The sequence below is a fragment of the Ursus arctos genome, unplaced genomic scaffold (genome assembly GCF_023065955.2).
Source record: "Ursus arctos isolate Adak ecotype North America unplaced genomic scaffold, UrsArc2.0 scaffold_7, whole genome shotgun sequence".
In the NCBI taxonomy this organism is placed as follows: Eukaryota; Metazoa; Chordata; class Mammalia; order Carnivora; family Ursidae; genus Ursus; species Ursus arctos.
The window spans coordinates 38,255,429-38,273,023 of NW_026623089.1; the positions used below are offsets into that span (position 1 = coordinate 38,255,429).

Here is a 17,595-nt window from a genome sequence, read left to right on the forward strand (position 1 = left end):
CTGCCTGCCACCTGTTTACCAGGGTTCAGGATCTGATTCAACTAAGCTCTCATGAGCAAATCAACTCAAAAAATCTTATATTGGTTATACTGGTTACATCCGGGGAGCAGGGCCCTTATACCCTAAAAGAATACATTTATACTAATAGTCATTTTTTCCAAGTAGAATAAATTACTGATTTATTTAATGAAATGGTTGAAGGTATTATGCTAAGCAAAATAAGTCAGAGAAAGACAAATACCATATGATTTCACTCGTGTGGAATTTAAGAAACAAAACAGATGAACACAGGGGAAGGGAAGGAAAAATAAAATAAGATAAAGACAGGGAGGCAAACCATAAGAGACACTTAACTATAGGAAACAAACTGAGAGCTGCTGGAGGGGAAGTCGGTGGGGGTATGGGGTAATTGGGTGATGGGCATTAAGGAGGGCACGTGATGTGATAAGTACTGGGCGTTATATGCAACTGATGAATTACTAAATTCTAGCTCTGAAACTAATAATATAGTATGTTAATTAAATAGAATTTAAATAGAACAATTTTTAAAACTTATTTATAAAAGAAAAATTATTGTAAATAATCAAATAATCAACTCATAGTGAAAATGAATATTTATTTGAATTTCTTCTGGTAATAGCACTCAACTTAAAAACAAACCAAGCTGGAGATTTTGTTTTAAGTGCAGCCATTTTTCAAAAAGTGAAAAGCTGGATTCCGTATTTAATGGCAACAACCATCTATTGTAAAACTACCATTCAAAAAGCAGTATTTTAAGAAATATATAGTATGATTAACATGATGTGTTTTATAGAATGGATACATATGAATGCCAATCTGAATATGGAAGAAATATATATGTGTTAAAATCACACTGGGAAACAAAATGTTCTTTTTATAAAAAGTAGCTTGAAATAAAAAGGAACTTGCTAGTAAACTCAATAAATTTTCACACATGGGATTTTTTTAAAAAACAAATCCCCACCCCCCACCCTCACCCCTCAAAAAAGTGGTGGATTTGAGTAGAGCCATTACATGACGGCACATTTCTGTACAACGTGGAAGCTGGTTACACAGTCAGTGATAACTTCCTAAAGTGCATCTTTTGAAGACTTGTCTATTAAATTGCAATATCAAATATAAAATAGTTAACACAAGACATGCAATAACAAAGCTAAATCATTATAAAGTTTTTAAAACTACTTTTAAAACTTTTGATTCACCAAAGGATAAAGATGTCAAATACAGTAGTATACTTTCTCCAACAGTATGCATTGTATGCTTTTGTCATTTGGCAAATCTTTTGGAGTCGAACAAAAATAATGCAGTCTGAACAATACTTCTTCTGTCATTGTAATACAATTCCTAGGCGCAGAGCAAGAGCTAGATTTTTGGAAGTTTGGGTGCGTTAACCACAGGATTTGCCTCCTGTAAGTATCTCCTCCCTGCACTCTTGTAATCATAGGTGCAGCTGTGAGTTTCTGCATAGCGATGAGATGCACAGAAGTTGTTTCCACATCTAAAGCACAAAAAAAGTTCATGTGAATAGTCACATTTCTATAGAGGCTCATCTCTTTGGAAGATCAGAGCTTGACTTCAGGTATCCAACAGGAGCCCTCTGGTTCTCTTAGCAATTTTCAGCGCTGACATTTCCCTTGTGCTCATAAACCAGCACAAGTACCCCAAAAAGAAAAAGTTAACTGTCCATGAATATGAGAGTTTATAATAAACAATCTATTATGCAATGAAAACAGGATACAGATCTTTATGAAGGAGAAAAATTGCAAAAGCTGATAAATATGTCTATCATTTCTCTTATACCTTGTAAACCTGGGAGAACTGAATTTGTAAGAAATTCAGTCTCAAAAGGATATCACATAAAACCTAATTATGCCATGAAAGGATTTTTAAAGTATTTCTATCAAACAAGATGAGCTGTTTCTATTTGAATAAAACGTACTCTAAAAAGCAGTAATTTTAGTACCCGCACTCAAACTAAGGGCGGACACTGTCCTCAGCATATTTATCAATGCTAATGAAAGAAATAATTATGAGAAAATTCATTATTTTTGTGAATATATTATTTATCTGTTTTCAAATAAAACTGTACCATATAATAGTTAAATTAACAGTACAATAACTTTAAATTTAGTCCCTTTTGTGTTCAATTTAAAATAGAATCTTGGAGGAGGGGTTCTTCCAAGTTGTATTCAAACAAAAACCAAGCATATCTAACATAAAACAAAGAAAGTACATTCCCCCATTGATTTAAATCTCCTAACTTGAAGGGGAGGTGAGGATCTCATGATTTATAAACTCAGGAGCTGTCTACTCACTCTTTACTTTAACCAACTAGGAGCTCAACTGACGGCTGCTATTTGAACATCATCTTAATGATGTTATGAGTAGCCAATTTAAAGAATGTTTTCTACTGTGTACCCATGCTGAGTCACCACAAAGAAGGCATCTCAGCTTTTCTAGCCAGCCAACCTGCCTGCATTCGTAGCTAGTAGCCAGTCCAGTTTTCTTCCCACAAAGGAAACAATGCTTTGTTGCTTTCTTCTTTGTTTGAATAGGGGCATTCACAGGTGGGAGGTGATGAGTACATTCTCCTGTTTAAAGTAAGGATACCTTGATTAATACAGGCACAGTACTTCAAATGTGCGATAGTATTAAGCAAAATATAAAACACATCCCTGTCACAGGAAATTTCCTTGCCATAAAAAATTAATTTGTGCTATTTTTATACGCAAAATTATCTACAGAATCTGCAAGTGAAGATGCAGTAGAACTGTTATATTTTTAAAGATGCTTTAGGTTTCTACTGAGACTTATATTTTCAGGACTTTTGGATACACTGGCACTTTTCTGATTACTTGCAAGGGCAATCAGTGATTGTAAAGTACATCAAACTTTGCCAGAGAATCAAGAAAAATATCTGGATCAAAATCATTTTTATGAGGCCTCTGAGAGGAAACAATGTAATATATAACTCAAACACCCTATTCTTTTACACCAAGAAGGAGCACCAGAGTATCATGAAACTGGTCTTTTAGTCCTGATTATACCAATGAAATTATATTCATCAAACCACAAGCAAGTTATTTATTCTTTCAAAACTTCAATTTATTCATTCTTAAGACAACATAACATGCATTTTTCTCCCTTAGGTTTCTAAGTGTTTTAAGGTCAACTCAGTTCTCACATGTAAAAAGCATTCTGAAAATTTTAAATGTTATAATTATATAAAATATCCCATTATCAATAGTGACTAAAATGGTGCACTGCTCAATTTCACAGTACTACTACCTTCCCAAAAAATACTTACTAAACTTTGTACTATTGTAACGACTTGATTTTTTATCTTAAAAAAAAAAACTATTTATTTGCATCAACATGGATGGAACTGGAGGAGATTATGTTAAGTGAAATAAGTCAAGCAGAGAAAGACAATTATCATATGGTTTCACTCATATGTGGAACATAAGGAATAGTGCAGAGAACCACAGGGAAAGGGAAGGAAAACTGAATGGGAAGAAACCAGAGAGGGAGACAAGCCACGAGAGACTCCGGACTCCAGGAAACAAACTGAGGCTTACAGAAGGGAGGGGGGTGGGTGGAAGGGGTAACAGGGTTAAGCATCTGCCTTCGACTCAGGTCATGATCTCAGGGTCCTGAGCTATGTCAGACTCTTTGCTCAGTGCGGAGTCTGCTTCAGATTCTTTCTCCCTCCCCCTCTCTCCCTCCTTCTCGTGCTCTCACTCTCTCCAAAATAAACAAATAAAATCTTTAAAGATAAAGAAAAAGAAAAGAAAAAGAAAAAATTAAATCAATTACTTTAATTAATAAGTGAAATACTCTTAGAACTGAGCAAAATTTCAACAAACCTGACTCAAGCAAGAGGCTCAAAGTCACTGCCCACAGCTGTTACAATAACAGTACAAGCACACTGTGCTTGGCGGCACTAAAAGGTCAAGAAGCAAACAAAGAAAACAAAAACAAGGGGGAAGGAATGAGAAGAAAAGTGGTAGAGTCTCAATGGTACTGGTACTTATTCGCTGCTGAAAAAGGTTTGGGAGGCCTGGGCTTAATGTTTATATGGCAGCTAAAAGTCTCTGAAAATCCTTCACGGATTCAAGAAATTGGAATTACAATGAATTGGTGCTATACCTTTTGTCACCCAGATTGGGTGCTGGATATACAAACCCAGTAACGTTAAGCCAGCTTTATTACCAGTCTGAAGTACTTTCCCAGATCTTGCCTAAAACTGTAAACAAAACTGGAAACTGACTGAGTGACTTCTAATGGTAGAAACAAAATTAAAAACTAAATGAATGACTCCCAATGGTGCCTGGGTGCTAACTCAGTTAATAATAAGCACTTTCTTCTTCAAGTGCACTTAGAGTTATCAAGAACAAGGTGATGGGGTACTTTCCACTTCTTAAAAAATGAAAATAAGATAAGTATTTGCAAAGGACACGCAAGAAAGGCATATAGTACCAGATATCCTCTGGAAACTCGTCTAATTGCAATTATCTTTGAAATTCAGGTTTAGAATATTCTTCCCCAATGGAATAACCTGTTGATAATAATTTAGTTCAGTGTAGTCATATTTTCATTTTTTTCTTTCCTTGTAATTGCTTCACTTAATGTTTCCCAAACTTTTTTCATTTGAGAACTCTTATGAATGTGCAGAAACACACAACACAGTAGTGACAAGAATGAGCTGGCAGGGAACACAAATGCAGTCTTCTCCTATGAGAGCGGTTTCCACATATACTTCCATCCTTTTATGGAAATACAACTTTTTTTCTTATTTTAATGTTTTTTTATTATATTATGTTAGTCACCCCTCAGTACATCCCTGGTTTTTGATGTAAAGTTCGATGATTCATTAGTTGCGTGTAACACCCAGTGCACCATGCAATACGTGCCCTCCTTACTACCCATCACCAGTCTATCCCATTCCCCCACCCCCCTCCCCTCTGAAGACCTCAGTTTGTTTCTCAGAGTCCATAGTTTCTCATGCTTCATTCCCCCTTCTGATCACCCCTCCTTTCTTTATCCCTTTCTTCTCCTACTGATCTTCCTAGTTCTTATGTTCCATAGATGAGAGAAACCATATGATAATTGTCTTTCTCTGCTTGACTTATTTCACTTAGCATTATCTCATTAGCCATCCATGTTGCAGCAAATGTTGAGAACTCGTTCTTTCTGATAGCTGAGTAATATTCCATTGTATATATGGGCCACAACTTCTTAATCCAGTCATCTGTTGAAGGGCATCTCGGCTCCTTCCACGATTTAGCTACTGTGGACAATGCTGCTATGAACATTGGGGTGCATATGGCCCTTCTCTTCACTACCTCTGTATCTTTGGAGTAAATACCCAGTAGTGCAATGGCTGGGTCATAGGGTAGCTCAATTTTTAACTTTTTAAGGGACCTCCACACTGTTTTCCAGAGTGGCTGTACCAACTTGCATTCCCACCAACAATGTAGGAGAGATCCCCTTTCTCCACATCCTCTCCAGCAATGGTTGTTTCTTGCCTTGTCAATTTTTGCCATTCTAACTGGCGTAAGGTGGTATCTTAGTATGGTTTTGATTTGAAATACAACTTTTTAAATAAATCTTTTAAATAAAACCACTTACACGGCCTCTACTCCAGGACAGGACCCATTACTAGTATACAGGTTTCCTACTACTCTTTACACTGGCATTCAGGGTCTTCTATGTCCAATATGACACCTTTCTAACTTCCAGAGTAATCTTCTGTCATTTACCACATCATATCCCCTCTCAATGAAGCACCAGACCCATTCACAGGTGCAATCTCTTCTAAAATGCTCTATTCCACCACCATGTCAACCTAGTAAAACTCTACTCATCTTGTAAGAACATATCATCAATCATCAATTCCTCTCTGAAGCCTTCTCTCAAATGTACATTGGACATATGAATAAATAAGAAGTCAATAAAATAATTCCAATGTGAAAATTTGCTTTTAAAAACAAGATTAAAGTTATTTGGAATAACATGTTTGGGATTTCCTAGTCTAGTAATTGATTTAAGACAATGATCTATAAAAATTTACCCAACAGTAAAGATAGCCAACAAAGTAATAAGAGTAGTGTTCTGGATGCCAGTTTGGTAATCTCTGCCTAAAAATGATGACCAAATGATGGATAAGATTTCCAAGGGAGAGCCTGTATTTAAAAGCAAAGAAAACCAAAGGAAGAAAAATTAGCAAATCAAATAAATAAAACATATACCAAAACTCTCACAGACTCAAGAAAATTCAGAATGATACAGTTATTACTGAAAGGAAATGGCAGCAAGTTACACAGCTCTAGCTGAAGTGATCACTGCAGGGAGCAACTGATGGCTTGACTTAAATGAAATCAATCAAAAGAATGTAAACCCGGGGACAAGCAAAGGGCTGGTAAAACAACTAAGAAAAGACACTCAGGTAAAAAAAAAAAAAATTAATCTACAGCAATATGATAGTCCAGAAAAAAACAATTTAAAAAAGAAGAAGAAATGAAAAAAAAGAGAAACAAAGGAAAAGAAAGAAACTATTTCAAGAAGGAGGGCCACAACAATAAAACAAGATAAGGATACAGAAGTATCCACTGGATTTGAAACTGTGGACATCTTTGGTGACCTTAGCAACCCCAATTTCAGAGGAAGAGTGAGAAGAGAAGTGAAAAGCACTAAAGGCCGAATTAGACTTAAATATCACAGTAACAGTGTGGTACTGGCATAAAGAAAGTCAATAAAGAACCCAGAAAGAAACCTTCACCTATAGGGTCAAATGACTTTTGACAAGGGTGCCCATGGCCATTCAATGGAAAAAGAATGGTCTTTTTAATGAATGGCACTGGAAAAACTGGATATACACATGAGAAAGAATAAAGTTGGACCCTTACATTACATCCTATACAAAAATATATACATTAAAAAAATTAATTCAAAATGTATCAAAAACCGACCTATAAGACATAAAACCATAAAACTCCTAGAAAATATAGGGGGAAAGCTTCATCACACTGGATTTGGAAATTAATTTATTTTTTATTTTTTTAGATTTTATTTATTTGACAGAGAAAAAGTGCAAAGGCAGGGGGAGTGGCAGGCAAAGAGAAAGGGAGAAGCAGGCTCCCTGCTGAGCAGAGAGCCCAAGGTGGGGTCCAGTCCCAGGACTCTGGGATCATGACCTGAGCTGAAGGCAGATGCTTAATCAACTGAGCCACCCAGGCACCCCTAATTTGTCAATGATTTATTGGACACAACACCAAAGTCACAGGCACCAAAGGGAAAAACAGACAAGCTGGACTTCATGAAAATTAAAAACTATTGTCCATCAAAAGACATTGTCAGGGGTGCCTGGGTGGCTCAGTCAGTTAAGCATCTGCCTTCGGCTCAGGTCATGATCCTGGGACCCTGGGATCCCAGGATCGAGTCCCGCATCAGACTCGCCGCTCAGTAGGGAGTCTGCTTCTCCCTAGTCCTGTCCCTCACCCTGCTCGTGCTCTCTATCACTCTTTCTCTCAAATTAATTAATTAATTAATTAAAATTTTTTTTTAAAAAAGACACTGTCAGTAGAGTAAAATGGCAACATATAGAATGGAAGAAAATATTTGCCAATCGTATATCTAATAAGGGATTGGGATCCGGAATATATGGAGAATACCTAAAACTCAACAACAACAAAAAAACCCAGAACAACCCAATTTAAAAATGGGCAAAACACTTGAAAAGACATTTCTCCAAAGATGTACAAATAGCTAAATGCATAAAAATATACCCGACATCATTAATCATCAGGGAAATGAAAACCAAAACCACAAGGAGATACGACCTCATACCTGTTAGGATGTCCATTATCAAAAAACAACAAACAGAAACCCAGAAGATAACAATTGTTGGTAAGAACGTGGAGAAACTGGAAATTCTGCACACTATTAGTGGTAATGTAAAATAGTGCAGCCACTACAGGAAACTGTAAGGCAGCTCCTCAAAAAATTAAAAATAGAATTACCATATGAGCCAGGAATTCCACTTTTGAGTATATACTCAGAAGAATTAAAAGGAGGGTCTCAAAGACAAATTTGGGCACCCATGTTCATAACAGCCTTATTCACAAGAACTAAAATATGGAAGCAACACAGGTCTCCATCCAAAGATACATGGATAAGCAAAATACTGTGTATACACACAATGGAATATTATTCATATTAAAATGTATGGCAATTCTAACACATGGTACAACACAGATGAACCTTGCTAAATGAAGTAAGCCAGACACAAAAAGACAAATGCTGTATGATTTCACTTATTTGAGATACTTAGAGTAATTAAAATTACTGAGACAGAAAGGAGAATGGTGGCTACTAGAGGCTGGGGTGAGGGGGGGAATGAGGAGTTAATGTTTAATGGATACAGAGTTTCATGTCTTTCAAGATAAAAAGAGTTCTGGAGATGGACTGTCCAACAATGTGAATGTACTAATGCCACTGAGTTATATGCTTAAAAATGGTTCAGATGGTAAATTTTATGTTATATATATTCTACCACAATTAAAAACTGAAAAAAAGTATATATATTAAGACTTCAAAACTTTGGGCCTTACATAGCATTGAAAAATTAAACCCTAAGTATCTCTATAGAGGCATAAAACTCATGTGATAACCATAATATGTATTATATTGGTTGTCACATCCGTTTTATATAGTTATATAGAGTATCCTTGAGAACTCTGGGCCTACAAAGGCAGTACATCTTTGGTAATGAGTTCCCATCCCTAGTCTGAGTATTAAACCACAAAAGATGAGAAAATAACGGCTTCCCTGGAAATAAGGACTGGCCAGTGTACTTTTAAGGTGTTCCTGGAAGAAGGGAGTGCTAATGTTATAGCCACTTCTGCTAATGTGCTTTGGAAAGGGCTGGTTCAAGGACTGTCCTTTTCTTTTATCCAGAAATAATAGGTTTATCAAAAGGAGCTCTTACTACCAACCTTGATATTGGATCATGATATTAAGAAACACCTCTCTAGGATACTTTCGCAAAACCCACCCAGCAGCCCAGCATGGCTATAGAGTGGCCAGTGACTGAGAGAGTTGGGAACTACAGGTTAATTCTTCATTCTTCTTGTCTTTTCACATAGACCATATCTTTTCCCAGGCTACAGAGACTTCGATTTCAATTTTTGTTTTATTCTTCAAAAATGTCCTACAGTCAGTTCTCATAATCATTTTCTTAAGTGGAACAAAGTTTAGGGAGCGTTTATTCCATACATACCACAAAGAATGTTCTTCTTTTCTTATTTCTCTCTGAAAATACAACAATATGCATAATAAAATGATTGTTAGGCTTATATTTTCAAAATTATCGGCAGCTTACCTACTCTTTTCCCTGCTGCTGTGTTATTTCCATTCATTCCAATACCACGGGCAGACTATAATTAAAACACAAAACATCTACAGAGTAAGTTAATGAAGAACAGAAGAAAAGATCACTAAACATGAAATACTTGTATTTTTTTTTTAGATTTTATTTAAATTCAAGTTGGTTAACATATAGCGTATTACTAGCTTCAGGGGTAGAATTTAGAGATTCATCAGTTGCATAATAACACCCAGTGCTCATTCCATCAAGTGCTCTTCTTAATGCCCATCACCCAGTTACCTCATCCCCTCACCCATCTCCCCTCCAGCAACCCTCAGTTTGTTCCCTAGAGTTAAGAGACTCTTACAGTTGTATTTTATTAAGGAAATGCTGTTGGGCTTTAATTCAATTAAATTTTTAATAAAATTAATTTGGAATCTGATTCTCACATCCAGCAATACTGTACTTATTATTTTTCCTTAAAAGAATGAAATTTGATGGCATAAATAAAAGTTCTTACATGGGAAAAATTAATAAAAATATTCAGCATTAAAAATATGTCAAATATTGTTTACACAAAATTATTTTCAAATTATAGTTCTCAATTTAGGACTAAAACATTATTTAAAATTCAACTGTCAAAAATATTTTCTACAACTAGATAAACATTTTAAGAGAAATTTATGAAAAGAATTCAACCTTAGGCCTCCTTACTTATGTAAACAAAAAAAACCAAATTTTAAATATTTTGAATGATCATAAGGATGAACATACTGAAAGGCAAATACTTACGAGAAAAAAATCTGTAGGTTCTAACTGGGGAGCATTTTTCCTGAGATTTTCCTCCTGAAAATGCTGGAGGCTTGTAGACAGCCCGATTCCAGAGGTCCGAAGCCTGCCTGCTCCACGTGTGCTCTGTAAGCTATCTCTGCTTGCACTCCGGGCCAGCGAAGCAAGAAAACCTATATTATTTACACAACCAACAGGTTCTTTGGAAGCCTTGTTAGCCATTTCTGTGATATCCCGAGCCTCAACTTTAGAAATCATATCAGATCTTTTCCCGGGTGAATCAACTTTAACAGCTCGAAAGCGAGTAGTCCTAGAGAAAGAAGAATCAGTTATATTTCGAACATCCAATGACTGAAGCACATTTTGTGATGCAGAAGACTGGAGATTCCCAGACTCAAAACATTTGGACTGTCTTTGTGATTTCACCAGAGAATTACGGAGTGACATTGGTGTAGAACAGCGAAGAGGTGACAGGAGTCTATTCTTGTGAGGACTTAATTCACGGTGGTTGAGAACTGCAGTTTCTACTGATTCACCACTCAACATTCTTGCAACGTGTTTAAGATGCTGCTCTGCAGCTTTCAACCCTTTATCATCATTAGTGAGTAAGAACTCTGGATTTACCTTCTGTGTGACTTCTAGGCCACTGCTCTGTTCATCAGTGTTTCCTTCTGTAAATGTAGCAAATGAACCCACTTCAGGGAGAAGTGAGTCTTCAGTTACACATTCTTCTGAAGTTGAAAATAAAACAGTGTCATCTTCATTATTAGATGACAAATTTCCTGAAAAGTGTTTTGTCCGCCTAGGCAGGGATGGTCCAAGATGGAGAACAGAATCAGCAAGCTCTTTGTCATTTTCCAACTCCGTATGGGGTATCTGAGGTGGCAGTTTGATGCTACTACTGGAATGAGACAATGTGTTACTCTTCCAGTTATCATCTTCCTTAAGAAAATCGCTAGTGATAGATGATATGGGTCTATCAGCAGGGGGCAGAGTTGCCAAACTTGAAACTGCATTGCTGGAAGTTTCAGGTAGGTATGCATTCCCAGGAGAAGGTAAACAAGACTGCCCAATGTGGGGGAGAACCCTTAACAATCTGTGGCGAGCAGCTGCAGTGGAACTACTAGAAGGTCGAGGAGCTATAGGTGGACGAGGTTTTACCTTGACAGCTTTCTTAGGCTAAAAAAAAGAGTGAATATATAATTTCTCACAGTCATTTTATCTACCTATTAACAAAAATCAATGAAGGAAGAAAATGTTATTTACTGCAACACTGGCATTTTGATAACCTCAATTAAAAATGTCTTAAAAGATTAAAATCTTGGGGCGCCTGGGTGGCGCAGTTGTTGAGCATCTGCCTTCGGCTCAGGGCGTGATCCTGGCGTTATGGGATCGAGCCCTACATCAGGCTCCTCCGCTGTGAGCCTGCTTCTTCCTCTCCCACTCCCCCTGCTTGTGTTCCCTCTCTCGCTGGCTGTCTCTCTCTGTCAAATAAATAAATAAAATCTTAAAAAAAAAAAGATTAATATCTTATGACTGAGAAGAATTTTGCTCTCTTTCTCCATTGAGGATGATTTCCTGAGAATGTTAAAGAAAACAAATTTTGTGGGGGCGCCTGGGTGGCACAGCGGTTGGGCGTCTGCCTTCGGCTCAGGGCGTGATCCCGGCGTTATGGGATCGAGCCCCACATCAGGCTCCTCCGCTGTGAGCCTGCTTCTTCCTCTCCCACTCCCCCTGCTTGTGTTCCCTCTCTCGCTGGCTGTCTCTATCTCTGTTGAATAAATAAATAAAATCTTTAAAAAAAAAAAAAAAGAAAAGAAAACAAATTTTGTTTTATTTATTTTCCTCACTACTAACTATTTGTCAGAGTTCTGCTGAGAAGAAAACTCACTGATTATAGATTTGATATTGCCAACCTATTTTAGTTCCCCAACAATTTTTCCTAGTACGATGAATAAGTGTTGACTACATAGGTACTACAGAAAAAGTCAACAGGCCTAAACTGCTATCCTTGCAAAGGCCTGCTTGCAAGGTTGGCCCTTGGCTAGCTTCTGGGAACTTGTATTTCAAGATGGTTCCCACCACCCTAACTGAAAAGTGCCTAATGTGTTTGTGCAAGCAATATGGCTTATGCTAAATACCAGCTTTCCTTCTGGGATTCTGGAATTCTGGTACATGATAGGCAGAGAGTGTCTATATCAACACCCCTGATAAAACCCCTGGGGCAGAGTCTCTAACACATTTCCCCGGTAGACAATATTCTACAGTTGTGCTGATACAACTCACTGACAGAGGAATAAAGCATGTCCCATGAGACTCTTCTGGGAAAGGATTCTGGGAAGCTTGTGCGTGGTTTCCTCTGGACTTGAGCCATGAGCCTTTCCCTTTGATGATTTTACTTCATACCCCTTTGCTATAATAAATCTTAGCCATGAATGCAACTATTTGCTAGCACTATGAGTCTTCCTAGCAAATCATCAAACTGGGGAGTGGTCTAGGGTCCTCAATACACTAAATTTTAATAAAAGTATCATGATAATTCATGATGTTATGGATAAACTTAAAAATTAAGGATATGAAGCCTCAAGATACTGGCTGAAATGTGCATCAGAATGGGATGGAACACCTGAGGACCTAAACAACACTCCCAACCTAGAAATGTAGGAAAAGCCAGACAATTTAGTGGACACCAGTTGAGGCAAGAAGTAGAGGAGCTAAAATTGCAATGAAAGAAGAACCTTAGAAAGATATGTTGGCTCCTGTAGCTGCCTTTATCCTAGGGCCACTGTCTTGTCAAACTGCAATTCTCTACTCAACAAAAATATTCTGCAAAAATAAAAGTGATGACTTCTGGGCTGTAGAGATTAACAATGGTTGCCTAAATTTTCATTTTTCCATGCATCCTCCAAAAAACCATACAAATCAACAAGCAAATAAGCAAATAACACGCAAGTCATGCCTTCATCAAAACCAGGGGACAGATAAAATTAACTTCAAATTACCTATAAGGAGAAAAATACCCAAATCTACGAGACTCATCTGCAAAGCTTATGCCTGTGGTGAGAGACAAGAAAAAGTGTTGAGCCAGAGAGGAAGGAAGGAAGGGAGTAAGACAGAGAGGGAGGGAGGAAGGGAGAGAAGAGGGAGGGAAAGAGAGGGCGAGAGGAAAGAAAAGAAGAAAGGAAGAAAAAGAGAGGTGTGAATAACCTGAGGCTGATAGAACAAAGATAAAATAAACCTTTAAAAGAGAAAATCCCACTTGATTATGAAAATACTGAAAAGAGGTTTAAGATCTAGGATATTAATATTTATTTATTTACTTATTTGTCAGAGAAAGAGAGAGAGAGGGAGGAACAGAGAGAGAGCAAGAACAAGGGAGCAGCAGGCAGAGGGAGAAGCAGGCTCCCCGCTGAGCACAGAGCCCAACATGGGACTCGATCCCAGCGCGCTGGGATCATGACCTGAGCCAAAGGCAGATGCTTAACCAACTGAACCACCCAGGCATCCCAAGGTCTAGGATATTAAAACACAAGCGACTAGGAAACCAAAAGCAAGTGACCTGAAACTGTTCAGGACCTAAGGAGACAGCTTCAGGAAGACATGACTTCTGGGGGAAAAAGGAGTAAATTGAAAGTTCTCCATTAACAACTTGATAGTGAAGGTAAAGAAGGCAGCAAGAAAATGAAAGTTAGGATCCACAGACACAAAAGGGAGTCACCAAATCAGAAAACACAACAACCCAACCCTCCAATGAAAGAGTACTATTGATTTACAAAATCTGCATTTCACTACACCAAGAAAAAAAGGTGATCTTGAAATAAGAAACTTACTTCCCACACAAAATCCTCACTTTTGCCTACACACAACTGTTAATATTCCTTTGGGTAAATAAAAACTATAGGCCTACCTCGTTTTATTATACTTTGCTTTACTGAACTTTGCAGATAATTAACTTCTTTACAAATTGAAGGTTTGTGGCAACCCTGCATCAAGGAATTCTATCAAAGCCATTTTCCAACAGCATTTGCTCACTTTACGTCTCTGTGTCGCATTCTGATGATTCTCACAATATTTTAAACTTTTTCATTATTATATTTATTATGGTGATCAGTGATCTGTGATGTTCCTGTAATTGTTTTAGGGTGCCATGAACCCACCCATATAAGATGGCAAACTTAATTGTCCTATAACATTCCTGAAAGACTGAACATTTTTCAAAATACAAAAGGTAAAATAAGTAAGTTTTTGGACAAATGCTGAAAGAATCCATTGTTAGAAACCCTAAATGAAAAGAAATACTAAAAGAAATTATTCAGACGGAAGAAAATAATCCTTGAAGGAAGTGCATAACTGCAGAAAAGAATAAAGAGCAACAGAAAAGGTTAATATGTGGGTAAATATAAATAAAAATACTGGCAATATAAAACAATTGGAGAGGTTCAAAATTTCTGTAAAATTAATATGCATGACAACAATGACACAAAAGATGTTTGGATAAGTGGAGTTAGAGTTCTAGAATTCTGTCATTAACAGGAAAGTGGTAAACATCATTTTTATTGGACTTTAGCAGTCAAGGATGCACATTATAATCTTCAGGGTAATCACCTGAAAAACCAGTGTAAGCACAAATACCCAGCAAAGTAATGCAGAACAAAAAACCAATAAGGAAAAAAACAGACTAATCCAAAAAAGGGCAAGGAGAGCAAAAGAAATATAGAACAGCTGGTTAAACAGAAAACAAAGATGATTAAAATCCAAATATAGCAGTAATTACACTAAATTTAAGTAAAATAAAAGACATGTTTGTCAGTTTAGATTAAAAAGATAATACACTGTGTGTCAACTATACTTCAATAAAAAATAAGGTAAAAAAATAATAAAGCCAACCATATACCAGTCAGAAAAGACAAATCCTAAATACAGGGACATAAAGAGATTGAAAGTAAAGGACAGAAAGAATATACGATAGAAACACAAACCAAAAGAAAGCTAGCATACCTATGTTAATAGTAGACAAAGTCGATTTTAGGATAAGTGCATTACTAGAGACAAAGAAAAACATTTTATAACAATATAAATGTTAAACTACAAGACAGATACTACAATTCCTCAGATATCACACAAATTTGTATTAGAGCAAATGACAGTTTCAAAATATGTAAAATAAAAATAAACATCTAAAAGGAAAAACACAAATCTATAACAAAATAGGGAGACTTTTTAAATAAACCTCTTTCAAAAATGGACAGAAAACAGACCCCGTACAAAAAAATAAGGATACAGAAGATCTGAACAACACAATAAACGATCTAATTAATACATATAGAATATTACATATAGTGACTCATTACATAGTCTTTTCAAGTGCACAAGTGGCATTTACCAATATACTTCCTCACAAATCAAACCTTAACTAATTTCAAAGGCTTGAAATCATTAAGAGTATGTTCTCTGACCACAGTGAAATTAAACTACAAATCAATAACAAAAAGGTATGAATATTCCACATGTTTGGAAACTAAGGAGGCCACTTCTAAATAAGCTATGAGTAAAAAGTAATATAAAGATTTAATGTAACCTCTATCAAAATCCAAATTACATTTTTTTCAAAAACAGAATCATCCATCCTAAAACTCATATGGAACCTCAGGGAACTCCAAACAGCCAAAACGATCTTAACAAAGAACCAAACTGTAGGTTTCTCACTTCCTGATTTCAAACTTATTACAAAGCAACAGTAATCAAAAGTATGTGGTACTCAAAAGAATGAAACTAAACCAGTACCTTACACCAAATACAAAAATAAATTTAAAATGGGGACGCCTGGGTGGCTCAGCCGGTAAGCGTCTGCCTTTGGCTCAGGTCATGATCCCAGGGTCCTGGGATCGAGTCCCACATCGGGCTCCTTACTGGGCGAGGAGACTGTTTCTCCCTCTGCCTGCTGCTCCCCCTGCTTGTGCTCTTTCTCTCTCACACAAATAAGTAAATAAAATCTTTTTTTTTAAAGATTTTATTTATTTATTTGACAGAAAGACAGCCAGCAAGAGAGGGAACACAAGCAGGGGAGTGGGAGAGGAAGAGGCAGGCTCCCAGCGGAGGAGCCCAATATGGGACTTGATTCCAGGACTCTAGGGTCACGCCCTGAGCTGGAGGCAGACGCTTAACGACTGAGCCACCCAGGTGCCCCAAGTAAATAAAATCTTTAAAAATAAATTAATTAATTAAAAATGGATTAAGGACTTGAATGTAAGACCTGAAACTATAAAACTCCTAGGAGAAAACACAGGCAATAAGCTCTTTTACAATGATCTTAGTAATATTTTGGGGGGTCAGTCTCCTTAGGCAAGGGCAACAAAAGCTAAAATAAACAAATGGGATTATATCAAACTAAAAAACTTTTGCACAGTGAAGGAAATCACCAACAAAACAAAAAGGCAACCTACTGAATGGGGAAAGATATTTACAAATCATATCTCCAATAAGGGGTTAATATCCAAAATATGTTAAGAACTTACACAACTTAATATTGAACAACCAACTAACCAACCAGATTAAAACATGGGCAGAGGACCTGAACAGACACTTTTCCAAAGAAGACATACAGATGGCCAACAGGTACATGAGAAGATCCTCAATAACACTAATCATTGGGGAAATGCAAATCCAAACTACAGTGACATATCACTTCACATCTGTCAAATTGGCTATTACCAGAAAAATTAAAATAACAAGTATTAGCAAGGATATAGAGAAAAAGGAACCCTCATACATTTAGTGGGTCTGCTGGTATAGCCATTCTGGAAAACAGTATGGAGATTCCTCAAAAAATTAAAAATAGGGGAGCCAGGGTGACTCAGTCACCTTAGTGTCTCACTCTTGATTTTGGCTCAGGTCATGATCTTGGGGTCCTGGAATCGAGCCCCCCATTGGGTTCTACACTCAGCAGGGGGGTTGCTTGAGGATTCTCTCTCCCTCTCCCCCTGCCCCTCCCTCCACTCATGCTCTCCCTCAAGCAAATAAATAAATATTTAAAAAGAATTAAAAATAGAACTACCATACAATATATCAAAATTCTACTTCTGGGTACTGACCTCCTGGTAGTATTAGCCAAAAAAAAAAAAAAAAAAAAGAATAAAATCTTGCCATTTATGACAACATGTACAGACCTTGAAGGTATTATGCTAAGTGGAATAAGTCAGACACAGAGAGACAAATACCACATGATTTCACATATATGTGGAATCTAACAAAAAAAACCAAAAACAAATAGAGACAAACTCATAGATACAGGAAACAAACTGCTGGTTACCAGGATGGGGAGGGGTTGGGGCGGGACAAAACAGGTGAAGAGGATTAAGAGGTATAAACTTCCAGTCATAAAAGAAGTAAGTCATGGTGATGTAATATACAGCATAGGA

At 36.9% G+C, this 17,595-nt stretch overlaps 1 protein-coding gene across 5 annotated transcripts in view; it reads right to left on the reverse strand.

The window, feature by feature from the left end:
• Positions 1-596: 596 nt before the first annotated feature.
• The window catches only part of ZFAND4 (zinc finger AN1-type containing 4), a 78,543-nt gene continuing 61,544 nt past the window's right edge, over positions 597-17,595 (reverse strand). For all 5 annotated transcript variants that reach the window (XM_057308468.1, XM_048218998.2, XM_057308467.1 and 2 more), the window contains 4 exons: positions 10,181-11,356; positions 9,404-9,458; positions 2,495-2,612; positions 597-1,519 (listed from right to left, as the gene is read on the reverse strand). In XM_057308468.1, the coding sequence (XP_057164451.1) occupies positions 1,384-1,519; positions 2,495-2,612; positions 9,404-9,458; positions 10,181-11,356 (1,485 nt within the window). In that variant the 3' untranslated portion in view covers positions 597-1,383. The remainder of the gene's footprint in view (positions 1,520-2,494; positions 2,613-9,403; positions 9,459-10,180; positions 11,357-17,595) is intronic.